We start from the raw sequence: 13,396 nt of genomic DNA on the forward strand, positions 1-13,396 counted from the left end.
AATCTATCTATCTATATCTATCTATCTATATCTATCTATCTATCTATCTTTAATCTATCTATCTATCTATCTATCATTAATCTATCTATCTATATCTATCTATCTATATCTATCTATCTATCTTTAATCTATCTATCTATCTATCTACTCGCGTGGAGATTTCCCCGTTTTCTTTCTACATTATATATGAGAAATGCTTTCGTCTTTCGTCCGCTCTCTCTCTCCTGTCTAGTGTGTGGACGGCTTTCTTTCTGTGTGTGGAATTGTCTCTTCTCTTCCCAGATTCAACAGTGAAAGAAGCGCAAACCTTTCCGACGAAGCGAAGAAGTGTAGTATCTGCTTCGAAGATTACGAGCATGATGACGAACAAAGAAGGCTGCCCTGTACTCATGTCTTTCATAAGGATTGTATAGATATGTGGCTACGGAGAAGTTTTGTATGCCCCATATGTAAACATGATCTACGATCCTCCTTCGAATAAAAAAATATGACGAGCACTCCTTGCGACGCTGGCGCTGTCGTTTTCTTCTTCTTCTTCCTCTTTGGTATTCTTAGGTGTCCTCATGTCCTTACTATGATTCTGATCCTTTTCATCCTTCTTCTTCACTGCTTCCTCCTCTTCGTGTTCCCTCGTCTTTCTCATTTGTCGTTCTTCGCCTTAGCGCATAGAAGAGGAACCCCATGTGGCTTTCGAAATTCTGAGAAAGGACAGAGGAGTCCAGAAGGGAAAGGGAACTCAGTGGACGCATGCAGAGAGAAAGAGAGAGGGAAAACAAAAAGAGGGAGAGAGAGGGAAAACATAGAGATATACTACTTCAATATGAAGTCATTTGAACACGTGGGATCTCCCCCCACCAAGATGGGATATTTTTCAGGTGTATGTACAGCGGCCGTGCATGCACGTTTATGATGCGGCATCGACATGCAAGAGAATGTGGGGAGGTAGAAGAAGCGAAACAAGAAGTAGCTCGCTAAATACAATCCGTCTAGCTAGCTACCTTTCTTTCCTTTTCACACGATTCATAACGCTTCTCTGCGTATCCTTTCTTCTCTTCTTATTTTTTCACCCAGTGCGTGACCCGGTACGTGTATGTACACCCGCTAGTACTCAAGGGGAGGGAAGAAACACAGGGAGTCGGGAGGTGGATGATTCTTTCAAGCTAAGAGATGAGACATGTGCTTGTTTCTCATCTCCAAACACCTCTACTTCTTTCTCATTGTACAGCGGGAGTGAACAAGAAGATAAGGTTCCTGAGAGGGATGTCACTTCAGTCTTTATTTTTTATGATTGCATGCATGCATGCATGTGCCTTCGTTCTGCTATTGTAATGTGTATAAAGGAAGGCCAAGCTGTTTTCCTCCGTTGTTGACCTAGGAAGAGAATCTTCGTATTCTGGTTGCAAAAGAAAGATAACAGGAGAAAGAATAGTTAGGTCTTTCCTCCCTAGTAGTCATTGCTCGTCGTCTTGCTCCTTTTTTGTGGTGATAAGAAGAAGGAGTCTGATCTTTGTGAAGAGCAGATTTTTCCTATCGCAGAAAGATATTATCCCGGGAGAGAAACGGCTCTATCAACATATATGATGTAAGTGAAGATATACAGATAGATAGATATAGATACATAGATAGCTCGTAGGTAAAGATATATATATGGATACATAGATAGGTCTAGAGCTCAGGTGTATGGCTCCCACCGTCATCCAGTGTTGTATCCTTCATTGAACATAGACGTGTAGATAGGTGATACAAATGCCTTCTTTTCCTAGAGTGGTGGTTTGTATGCACCCCGCATAGATTTTATAGTTATCCCCTGTTCTAATTCTACTGTGCGAGGAAGTAAGAAGCAACATACGAAATATGGATGATAGTGACGGAGGAAAGGAAGAAGTGGAGAACAAGGGGTGGTGATACAGAGAGGGGGAGAGAACAAGGGGTGGTGATGTAGAGAGGGGGGGAGAACAAGGGGTGGTGATACAAAGAGGGGGGGAGAACAAAGGGGTGGTGATTTGGAGAGGGGGGGAGAAGAACAAGGTGATGGTCGTGGTGTGGTATGAGGCCCGTGGATGACGAAAGGCGCGGAATGAAAGGGAGGAAGAAGTGTAGGGAAGATCCATGGGGGGAAACAACTTGCTTCGGGTGTCTTCTCCTCTGTAGTAGTGGTAATATTTGAATCGAGAAAGAGAGAGAGATCTGAAGAGGATGTGTAGCTGTCGTGGTCCATTTGAAAGTTGTCTTGTTGCTATTTCAACTGAAGAGATATACAACATGAATGAGAAGGAGATAGATCCTAATACGTCATGCAGTCGTCCTATCTGCTATCTGATTTACCAACATTGTGATGCACGTACGCTACATACGCAAGAAACAGCGGTTTCGGTATCTATCCCATACAGTCATGTATCTATCCTGTGGATCACCTTCTGTTGCCGTGTATAAAAAGAGGCGCTTAGGGCATTCGTGATATTTGAGAATTTACTCGATAAGTCCAGAGAGATCATACAGCCCCGTGTAAGTAAGGGAAAGAAGAAACCGGAGTGTGTTCTGCCTAGCAGCTATCCTTCACAAATTTCTTTCTTCATTTCTTTTTCCTCACATAAGATTCATACAGACATATTCATATCCATATACAATTGAGTCTATGGATAGGCTTCGTTCTACATATTCCCACACATACATGTATATACATATGTATATCACTGAGCGAAGCGACAGGCTTCGTTGTATATGGATGAATCTATATCGATCCTCCATCGTTATCTTTTATGGTTCTTCCAGAGACATTTATTTCTTCGTTCCTATGGATTGGTGCGAAGAGTAAGTCTCTATAAGTAAAGACCTCTCTCAGCTTTCTTCTGTCAGGATCTTCCCGTCATCCAGGTTGTCTGTGTTTTTTTTCCTCCATTCAACGACCTTCAAGTCATGATGACTTGTCGTGCATGCAGACGTTTATAGTACTGCGTGTTCTCGTACTGCTTATGGAGATAGAGAGAAAGCTTTTCCTAGTTGCCTGTCCTGTTGTGTTACTTCCCGTTTTTTACTCTTCTATTTGAAAGGGATACCGTGCATGCAGCAACTTGAGTATGGGGCCGGCTAGCCAGCTAGCTGGCTCGTGCAAAAGAACTCACTCCCTCACGGATGTGCATGCAACGCCTAAAATCTACTGTGACGAATAAGAACAACACAGGGAGGAGATGTGTATGCATACAAAGATATCAACAGTTTTCTATTTCTATGCCAGAGAAGAGGAGTCCAAGGCGTTCCTCATGAATGATGTAATCATATAATACACCCACGCAAAGACCATTTCCATAGAAGGTTGAGAAAGTTTTCTTCTTTGGTCACATACTCAGACTATCGTTCGACGTTGCAAATCGACTCCGCTAAGAAGATCGCTCAACTGCCAGGCCTATCGTACTGTAAAGAAGATCATACACGTACACGCCGCAACTGACCGTAACACCAGATCTCCTTCAGAAGACCGTCGTCTTCTTAGCTTCCTTTCTCCTTTCCTCTTCTTTCTCTCTTTCTGTTCTATTCCCTGTGGCTTCTCGGGGGAGGGTGCTGCCGTGTCATTACACCCCGTACTGTGCTGTTATCCCTCACACGGTTGACGACTGACACTGCTATTGTAGCAAGTTCTCTGCAGTCAATTAGTAGGACATGATCCATCTGAGAGATAACGCCTCTCCTCTTGCCTTTCACTGTCTACAACTCCTACTTGTTGGTCTGGGGATACTACGTCTGCGCATCGGTGGTAGATAAGACGTGTTTTCTGGAACAGGGGATGTACCCACGTCGCCTACCAGGAAACCCTCCCTCGCGTCCGTTAGAGACAGAGGCAGGAAGAGGAAGAAAAGTCTTTTCTTTCTTACAAGAATCGAGTGTGAAGAAGCTGTTTGTGCTGCAGTTGATAGTAAACAGATATACTTCCTGCCGAATTCACTGTGTGTGAGTTGCCGAGTCACTCTTCAAGTGAAAAGGAGTCAGCGATCCTCCCCCTGTGCCGGCCTAATGAACGATTCGCTTGGTGCCGATGAAGTGACGAGGCAAGGTAGGTAGGTACACATGTACGTATAAGCTCTTCGAGGTATCCTGAAATACACTAAGAAAAACTCATCATAGGGGCAGAGAGATAACAAGTTGCACACGCTGAAGTGGAGAAGGTGTACTTTCTTTTTCATGTCCGCCAGGACATGTTAGCTTACGAGGAAGTATGTAGAACAGAGACCATGCGATAGCTAGTTGTCTTTCCTACTCGGCAAGTGAACCGTCTGGACGTTGCTGACATGAGTTGAGAGAAGATTTGAAGGATCCCCGAAGGACTGTCCTGAATTTGTCTCTCTAGAAGAAGCAGCGGCAAAACAAGTCTATATCAAATATCATATAGGCATACCGTACACATACATGCACACATACACATAAATATAGACAAGCACGTACATGCACGCACTCCTGCGTTCCCTTGGAAAGGACGGGATAGCTCTGAGCCCGTCAGGCGGACAGATAGAATAGATGTATGAAGGCAGGACCACTCCGACCTCAATAGCGGTGCACGAGCACCGCTGTTGGCTCACTTCCTCTGGATGTACGGATGCACGCCAAAGCTAGTCCGTAGGTTGTGAAAGATTCGTTATAAAAGACTCATTTTATGCCTCAACTTTTTGAGACGCTTCGTCAAGATCCTTGTTCACTTCATCGGAGTCAGCAGTCTCATCTGTTCCTGACTGAAGTCTGTGCCTGTCATGCAGAATGCTAGGTGTATGTACACCATGCGCTTCTTGGTTCCCACTACTCTTGTGGTTACTGCTTAGGTTATGAGGACGTCCAGCAATCTGTTTTAGATACTTCTCAACATCAAATCTTGTATAGTCAAATCCCTTCAATTCTGAATTGAAGAGAGACCATGGTGGAGAGACAGCCCGGTAGTTTTCTACCTTTCTATCCTTCTTACTTAGTTCAAAGAATCGCTCGAAATCTATATGAGTGTGCCACCGCGACGTCACATTTGACGACATCTCAGTTTTTGAGCTCATGGGACCGGAGAAGCTCTCCTTTCCGTCTTCTTCATCATCCGTGGATACTTGCTGCCTATTTTCCTTCGCTGTTCCACTTTCCTTCCCGTTTGAAAACGAGGACGGGCCATCCCAAGAGTATGGACGACAGTAGCTATCAGTGTCACACCTCTTGTAGTTGTACTGTTCACTCTCTACCACCTCGCGACTCTTCTCTAGGTTCTTTGAAAATGAAGGAGGAGAATTGAAATAGAAGAGGCTAGCGTCAGCCAGGAGAACTGAATTCGTATGTTCATGTATACTAGCTAGCTGATAATCCGGAACAAGCTCTTTTCTTCCTAGAGACTGGCTGACGACTCCCCCGTCTTCCCTACGACGTCTAGCCGTATCAACTTCTTCGGAGAAGTGTGGTGTGAAATGGCAAGGGGTATTTTGGTCATCTGAAAGGTTTTCTGTACCTAGCAGAGCTCCTCTGCTTTTCTCCCGGCATTTCTCGTTGAGGGTCTTCATGAGTTTTTCAGCGAAAAGTAGTGTTTCTCCTATATGAGGGGTATGACTGAGTTTCAGGCTGAAATGCGGTGTATGTCCAGCAAATGTCACTCCTTTGATTTCGATGAAGTTGGGACGTCCTAGCTCAATCAGACTTGCATAACCCTGTGTCAGTGACAATTACAGACACACGTTGGAGAGGCACACAGCAAGACAATAGATAATAGACCAACAGAGGAGGGGCGTGCATCTTCTCTTCGAAGAGTAGTACTCTTTCTTCAGACTACTCAAGAGTTTCTCTAGCCAGCAACAAGAAGACAAGACCTATATTCCCCAATATTTAACCACCGAGAGAAAGAAAGACCCTTGTAGCAGGCATGCGGCCACCATACGTCTTCACATTCACATTCTGAGTGGTCCCAACCGGGATCGAACCGGCGACCTTCCGGTTATTAGCCGGATGCTCTAACCGACTGAGCTATGAGACCTGGCATAGCTACTCTAGGCACTTCTCTAAGAGACTGGCTTTCATTATGTATACATAGAGTTCAATATAACGACTAAGAAATCGGCCAAAACAGTGTGGGAAGTAAGCTTTTGACGGCATATGGGAAGGCCTTTAAGAGATCGAAGGGGACTAGGGTTGCGTTGAAAAGCGAAGAAGAGGATTGACAAGGACAGGATAGAAAGGAGATACAGAGCGCGACAGATGGAGTGACTTCTGGCTCAACATTAAGAGGATGTATGCAGAGCTATCATGGATGGTAACGAATTACACTTCCATACCTCTAGATCGTCGTCATTCATAGTTTTGATAAGGGTCATGCGGACAACTGTCCGTTCTCCTTTTTCACGGAGAATCTGAAGAGAGGCTAAGAGACGTTCCCAGTAGTCCTTGAATAGAGGACGATCGACAGCTTTCAGATTCCTCTGTTACAAAACGCACGGCATAAAATGGAGACAAGAGACAGGAAGACAGAAAAGACGAGAGAAGGATCTCGAGGAAAGATTTCGTTCACGACTTCAGTAGTGCTCGGCGTATTATCACGCTGTCAGGAAAAGCTTGTGTAGATCGACAGTCACACCTCTATTCTCAGGAAACCCTTGAGAAAGACAAGACGAGAACATTGACGAGCCTCGTGAGAACTTGAGGGCGAGTATTCTCATAGCTAAGTTGCCTTACAGATTGATAGATAACCTACACCGATTGACGTCCCGACAGACCATGGTTCAACAGAGAATACATTACATATTAGCGTGTGTATTCAGGCAGTTAGATACAAACCTTCATGTACGTGTGTGTTAAAGTGTATGTATATGTGTATATAGAAACTTGTATGTGTTGTAAGAAGGCAACGGGATGGACAATATGGCATGAATCAAAGGACTTCGTTATTTCTCACCGTGACAAAGAGACCATGAGGGATAGGCTATCCGGTAATCTAGGAAACAACATGAGAAGTGATGAAAGAGAGAGATAGGTCTAAGGCGGGTGGTAAACGTGCAAAAGAGGTCCTTCGGTGGAAAATACTCAAGATGTCTCTAGTCACACCTGCAATGCCCAGGCAAGTATCCTTGATAAGAAGAAGTGAGAAAAACTCTGGACCGAAGAAAAGTACGTAGATCGGTAAGTACAGACACATCAAAGAAAAGTGAGAAGTGAACTGCGTAGGCACATGAACGCGTGAATGCATTCGCCATGGGATATACAGCACAAGGCGAGGAGATCAGACGAACGATGTTTACCCTTCATGAGAATGGAAAGCTGGCAAGGATAGAAGTGGAGTTCCCCTAAAAGAACAGCTAGTCCACCCCACACTACTTGGGAAGATGCTAGCTCTGTGACTGACTGTGAAACGTCTTCCCTGGACTTTGCCTATCGGGTTCAGACGTGTTGCTATATATGTGAACAGGGAGAAACGTCTAGATCCCTGTCGACGGTCTCTTTCTTACGAGTTAGTGCTGCAGTGACGAGAAGAAGAGAAGGAGAGAGAGAAGACGAGAACAATAGGGAGAGAAACAGTTGAGCCACTTACTTTGTTTGGTGCATCGACACTCACGTAGAGCTGCGTAACAGGATCTAGCTTTTCAAGGAGATCGGGATGCTGACCATTCATCACAAGGAACGAACTGATCTTCTTCTCATGTAGAAGCTCTAGATCGAAAACATACCCACAGGACACTCATGAGGCAAAGCATAGTGTGTAAGGAAGACCACGAAAGATATCTGGATGCAGACGCACAGGATGATATAGATAGACAACAGATAGATAGATAGAGAGATAGATAGATAAAAAGATAGACTAAGAATAGATAGATAGATAGATATAGGCAGGAGAAGAATAACAAGACGATGGGTGATTAGGTGGCGACTTTTTAAGGGACGTGACAGGACATACGAAGGGCTTCGGATGTGTATGGCACTGGAGAACGAAGATGAGACAGCGCAGCGAGACAAGAGAAAGAGAAAGGATTCTATTCCTACGTCCATCAAAGAAGGTAGATACTGAGGAGATCTTTTATCTAGGTAAGTCTTTCTGAAGATATCCTTGTATTTGGTCCACACCTATGTCACGTAAAGGACCTTCTACTATCGAGATCAATACCTAACTGAATTGATCATCTCTATGTAAAATTAGACACCTGGCTGGCCTAACCAGCAAAACACAAAATACACATAGACTGGGTACTAGCCCTCCTCTTTCTCCTCCTTACAGCGAGTCATCTGATGGGTCCATTCCTATACGTGGAAACACCCTACCTGACTGGTTAGATAGCTAGACAACAACAGAGAAGACATCACGACGACTATCGCAAAGAAGCCCTCTATGAAACGAAAGACACGCTACAGTCGTGGTCTCCACCTTTTCTTTCTTTCTTCTCTTCCTTCCTCTCTCCTTCTCCTCCTTCTCTCTTACGCATATTGCTTCTCCCACCATGTCCCCCTGTGATGCTGTAGCCTACGCTATGCTACCGATTCTCTCCAATGAAATCTCTTTACCTAGAAATTCGTTGATATGTGGGTACATTAAAGCCTCCCCTATAAGAGATAGAGCGCAATGACGTGGATGCCAGGCCTCCTTGAAAACTTCAGGTGTAACTCCATGAGCGCCTTTCATAGGCTTAACTAGAGATCGATGAGCTTCCAGTGCATGCTTCAATATAAACTCAGGGGGATCGGCCTGCCACCTACACGAAAACAACATACATGGCTTGGGGAGGGAAGAAGAAGATCGGAAAGATCACTCCTCAGAACCTGACGCCCGAGAGAATCCACTGTCTATTCGTGTGTGTGGGGTGTACATACATGTATACGTGTGGATGAAGAAACAGGTATAGAACGCCTACCCATCGAGCACATCGATTTCTCTCTCTGTATAGACAGATACATATACATCAAGATATACACATACATGTGCGTGCGTTGGTGCATGTGAAGGTGGACAAAATCTGGAAAGCACTGTTGTGGGCGGGACGTACAGATAAGTCCATATAAATGTGGATATGGATATGTACATATCTTCTCTACATGAATAGTACTACAGAGTCCAGAGACACTCGCGAGTCAGAACATACACGGAGACGTGCGATCGCCAGTGTCAGGAATATGTAAAATTAGCGTATACTAGATGTCTTCCACACAAATCTACAAAACCATGTATATATATATATATATATATATACATATACACATACATATGTTTATACATATATATATATATATATGTTTTGTTGTTTGTATGGGAGAGGTTCACTGTTTCACAATATAGTCATCCTTATCCTTACTATGGATCTATCTATCTACATATATACATACAGATATAGATGCACCTGTGCTACACCTGCCTCTGAGATACATCAGCAAGGCGACTTGTCCCATAAACGCGAAGACGCATCTACATATACATAGATATCTAAAGGCTCTTTTTGAACATTGTATAGTTCATGTAAAGCCCCGTGATACCATACAAAGATACATATATAACACGACCACTGTATACACATATGTATATATGTACACATATATATATATATATATGCGTATGTATGTATAGCGTTACAGTTTATGGTGCAGGTGCCCGTGCCTAATCCTACACGACAGTTCTGTGTGTATGAATATCTTAACTTTATACATATATATATATATATATGAATAGATGTATATATGCGTGGGGAAGATGTCTGAGTGCAGGTGAACGTATGGACGACTTACCTGAAGGTTTTGCTGGCAGGGTGGGTATGGTGCCTCCAACAGAAGATGCATCGATTACTACAGACAATGCTAGTCGTGGCTTCCATACATCGATGGCTCTCAATCCCATAGAATGTATGCTTATAACAACCTCCGATCCCCTGCATTTGCTTCTTCGTCCATCTAAAAAGTTAACACAGGAGATCCCTGTGAAAGAGAGATCTAGACGTATCTATACACGTAGTTCAGCAAAGAGATTGAGGGGGATGATTTGCAGGGGAAGAGGTAGTAGAAGGGAGTCCTTTACCCACAACACTATGAAGTTTTCACAGCCCCAAGATTCTGCTAGAACTGTCCACCTTCACGCTGCAATATAATAGGAAAGAAAACGTATCCAAATGTACGCATAAATGTATATGTATGTATATATAGAGATATCTGTACATAGATATACAGATAAAGATAGAGATACTTAACCCTACTGGGACGGTAGCTCCCGGGGTGGGTATGACTCATAGACAGATAGATAGATAGATTCACTGGAATTAGACAGATAGGTAGTCAAGTAGATAGAGAGACACATTCAAGACAGGTAGAAGTTAGGTAGGTAAGTAAACAGGTAGATGGACGGATATTAAGAATAGAGCCCTAAGGTCTCACATATATGCCTACCCCGGCCCAAACACTGCAGCAGCTATATACAGATCTATCCCCCCTCTAAGGGGTGGGATGTATGAAAATAGGACCTTCCTATCATATCTGGTGCAAAAATATACAAAAAGACAGAGTGTTAAGCAGCCAAGGCTATGCTCTCGTACACACGCTCTCTCTCTACGTGTAGACTTACATATATACAAGTTACGGTGAGTTCGTCCTATCTCCATCGCCATACCATATGATTTCCCCCTTCACACATACACTGCTCTCTACGTGAAAAACCTATGCACACATATATACATATATATATATATACATATATATATATATCTACATACCGAGTACATATATATACATTCACTAATGTACTCGTTATCAAGCAGAGTTCTTCCGGACTCAAAGCGTGTAGGATCAAACAACGAGCTGTTGGAATGAAGAAGAGATAACTTCTACTTGAAAGTAGGGGAGACGGCAACGTCCAGGTTGCCAACTCAAACTACCCTCGACATTCAGCTTACCCGCGGAAGGGAGACACGAGAGACAAGCGATGATAGAGACATCTACACAGAAGAAGAGGAAGATGAAGAAGAAGAACAAGCAAACACGTAGATAAAACCAGCCTTAGAATTTCCTATAGATTCTTCATGACAGAAAAGAAAGACGAGAAATAGAAGAGGAGAAAATGTAGAAGACTGAAGTTGAGCTTACCTGCATAGCTTCACTGCAGAATGGGTTCCTATGACTTTATACCCCTGCTTCTCCATCTTGCTTCTAAGTCTATCCGTTACAAGTGTCCCCTTCTCTTCTCCTACATTCGTCGCCTCCTCTCCCTCTTTTGGCTTGTATGCGGGGAGAGGAGAATACAGCGTTTTCCATTTGGAAGGAGAACAAGAAGAATGACAGGGTGAAGAGCAAGAAAGACAAGCAGAAGTGCTATCGTCATCCTGTGTACTGGGAAGGGGAGGGGAAGGAGGGAGAAGAGAAGAGAGAGAACATTCCTCGGATGCCGGATGGCTGTCCATACAGTCAAGGGAAGAGGGGGGAGAACAAGGAGAGGTTGCGGGAGAGGGGCCGGGACAAGAGGAGGTTGAGGATGAGGGGGGAGAACACGAAGAGTTTGAGGATGATGGGGGGGGACAAGAAGAGGTTGAGAGAGAGGGGAGAGAACAAAAAGAGGTCGAGGGAGAGGACGGAGAACAAGAAGATAGGGAGGATGAGAGACTTGAATGACACTTTAGAGATGAAGACGGTGTTGACGATAAAGGGGACGGAGATGATGAGGACAGGCGTGAAAAGACTTTCGATTGTTTTTCTCTACAGTCTTGTGCAACCCATAAATACGGTTGAAAAGCAGCTAGAGTTGGAGAAGATGAAAAGGAAAGAGAAGATATACAAGAAGAGGACTGAAGACGGTAAGAGAAGCAGGAAGAAGAACGCGAAGAACAATGTATGCGAATGAGATCTGTATTCTTGGTTGCTAGGTTCGATATATCTCTATTGGATACGAAGAGTCTGCTAGAGAGAGAGATATCTCCAAGCAAAAAGCTCACAGGAAAGGAAGCTTCTCCTTGCCATGCTTTCCCGTAGACTCGTGACCCACCCAAGATAGAAGAAGAAGAAGACGAAGAAGAGAAGAAAGAGAGCTGACCTTTCGACAGATGGTCTCTATTGTACTTCCCTCCAAAGGGTTTCTTAACATAATAAGAATTCTCAAACAAAGAAAGAGATAATACCTCCTGACCATGTATGAAGGGTGACTGAGTATGTGGAAAAGATAGACAAAGGAGAGACCGATCATCTCTTCCCCCTTGGGCTTCACCCCTGTTACGTCTCCTAATCTCTCTGCATGGGCGGCACCGGCCGCTTTCTCTCCTTCTCTTTCGAGTTGTGTCATGCTGTAAAGGCAGAAATCTTCTCCGGGAGGACAGTGTACACAAAGGCTTTTCTGGAAAAGAAGAAGAGAGAAAGCATGTGGTTGCAGGAACGCTCATCTTGCGAATGCATGAGGACGGCAACCGCCCCCATGAGAAACAGGCAGGCAGTTTCTCTAGTGAGCTGATTGAAGACTTCCTGATAGCTATCAGTCTTGATATACGACTAGGACGCGAATCTTGCTGATACCGACACTTAACACTAGAGAAAATCTGAGGTGAAGAAGGAAATAACCGACCTGCTGGATGAAATCGTGGAGGAGACCCACTGCACCACAAGGAAGGCATGAACGCATGAGATACACTGGAAAGAAAAAGAAGGAAGCTGCGGACACAGAGGTGCCGAGTGCTTTTCCTGCGCCTCATGAGCCTCCCAACTAAAAGCTAAAGAAGTCATTGAACGGTTAGATGTAGAAGAACGTTAGATACCACACTCTCTTTCCAGCATGACAGTTGTATGATAAGGGGGCGGAAAGGAGTGAGGAAGAGCAAACAGAGGGAAACTGAGGAGGGCGGGCAAGACAGAGCGCATGGACCACTACAGGTTTATCTATTGAACTACAGCGCAACGCAGGGAAACTCTTCCAAGTTCCCAGGTATTTTAGAAAGCCAGAACGCCGCGGATGAAAGTCTTCTTCTAAAATCTCCCTGAGGACAGGCTGCTCGGACGGCAAGATTCATAGGTGTATTGTAGATCGATCCATCGATTGCTGAACGAGACTTCGATTTTCCTTCTCCCCTGTCTTATGTCCGTTGCTATGGTGCATGCACATGCACACGAGACACGGGGCGGCTGCCGTATTCTGTCGAGATAAGTTGCTTTAGACAAGTCAATTGTCTCGGACCACGTATGACCTATTCTCTCTTACTACCAGTCCCGGAGCTTCTCCGCGGCCTCACTTTTTTGTTTGCGTCATGACTGCTGGGGGCAGGTTCGCAAGTTCTTTCTTGCTGTGTGTTTCTTTTTTGTGTCCCCTTGACTCTCATCCTGTGCCCCTGATTCTCCTGTTGGAGGTTTGTGCACAATTTCGAAACGCCCGCCTAATCTGGTACACCCGTGGTCGGCTCTTCCCCCCGTGTGCTTGGATACCCGGTAGTCACCCCGAGGCACCGAGAAG

At 44.4% G+C, this 13,396-nt stretch overlaps 2 protein-coding genes across 2 annotated transcripts; one reads left to right on the forward strand and one right to left on the reverse strand.

Annotated features, from left to right (window-relative positions):
- The first annotated feature begins 280 nt into the window (after positions 1-280).
- CSUI_006345 (uncharacterized protein) lies at positions 281-3,484 on the forward strand. The gene has a single exon (XM_068066508.1). It carries the CDS (start codon positions 897-899, stop codon positions 1,368-1,370), a length of 474 nt encoding a protein of 157 aa, XP_067921513.1. The 5' UTR covers positions 281-896; the 3' UTR covers positions 1,371-3,484.
- Positions 3,485-4,519: 1,035 nt separating this feature from the next.
- On the reverse strand, positions 4,520-12,955 carry CSUI_006346 (radical sam domain-containing protein). The gene is made up of 7 exons (XM_068066509.1): positions 11,056-12,955; positions 10,866-10,907; positions 9,712-9,873; positions 8,500-8,687; positions 7,535-7,653; positions 6,285-6,428; positions 4,520-5,663 (listed from the first exon to the last, which is right to left on the reverse strand). Exons 1-7 carry the CDS (start codon positions 12,642-12,644, stop codon positions 4,644-4,646), a joined length of 3,264 nt encoding a protein of 1,087 aa, XP_067921514.1. The 5' UTR covers positions 12,645-12,955; the 3' UTR covers positions 4,520-4,643.
- Between the last annotated feature and the right edge of the window lie 441 nt (positions 12,956-13,396).

Source organism: Cystoisospora suis (assembly GCF_002600585.1).
Source record: "Cystoisospora suis strain Wien I chromosome Unknown contig_3198, whole genome shotgun sequence".
NCBI classification, from domain to species: Eukaryota; Apicomplexa; class Conoidasida; order Eucoccidiorida; family Sarcocystidae; genus Cystoisospora; species Cystoisospora suis.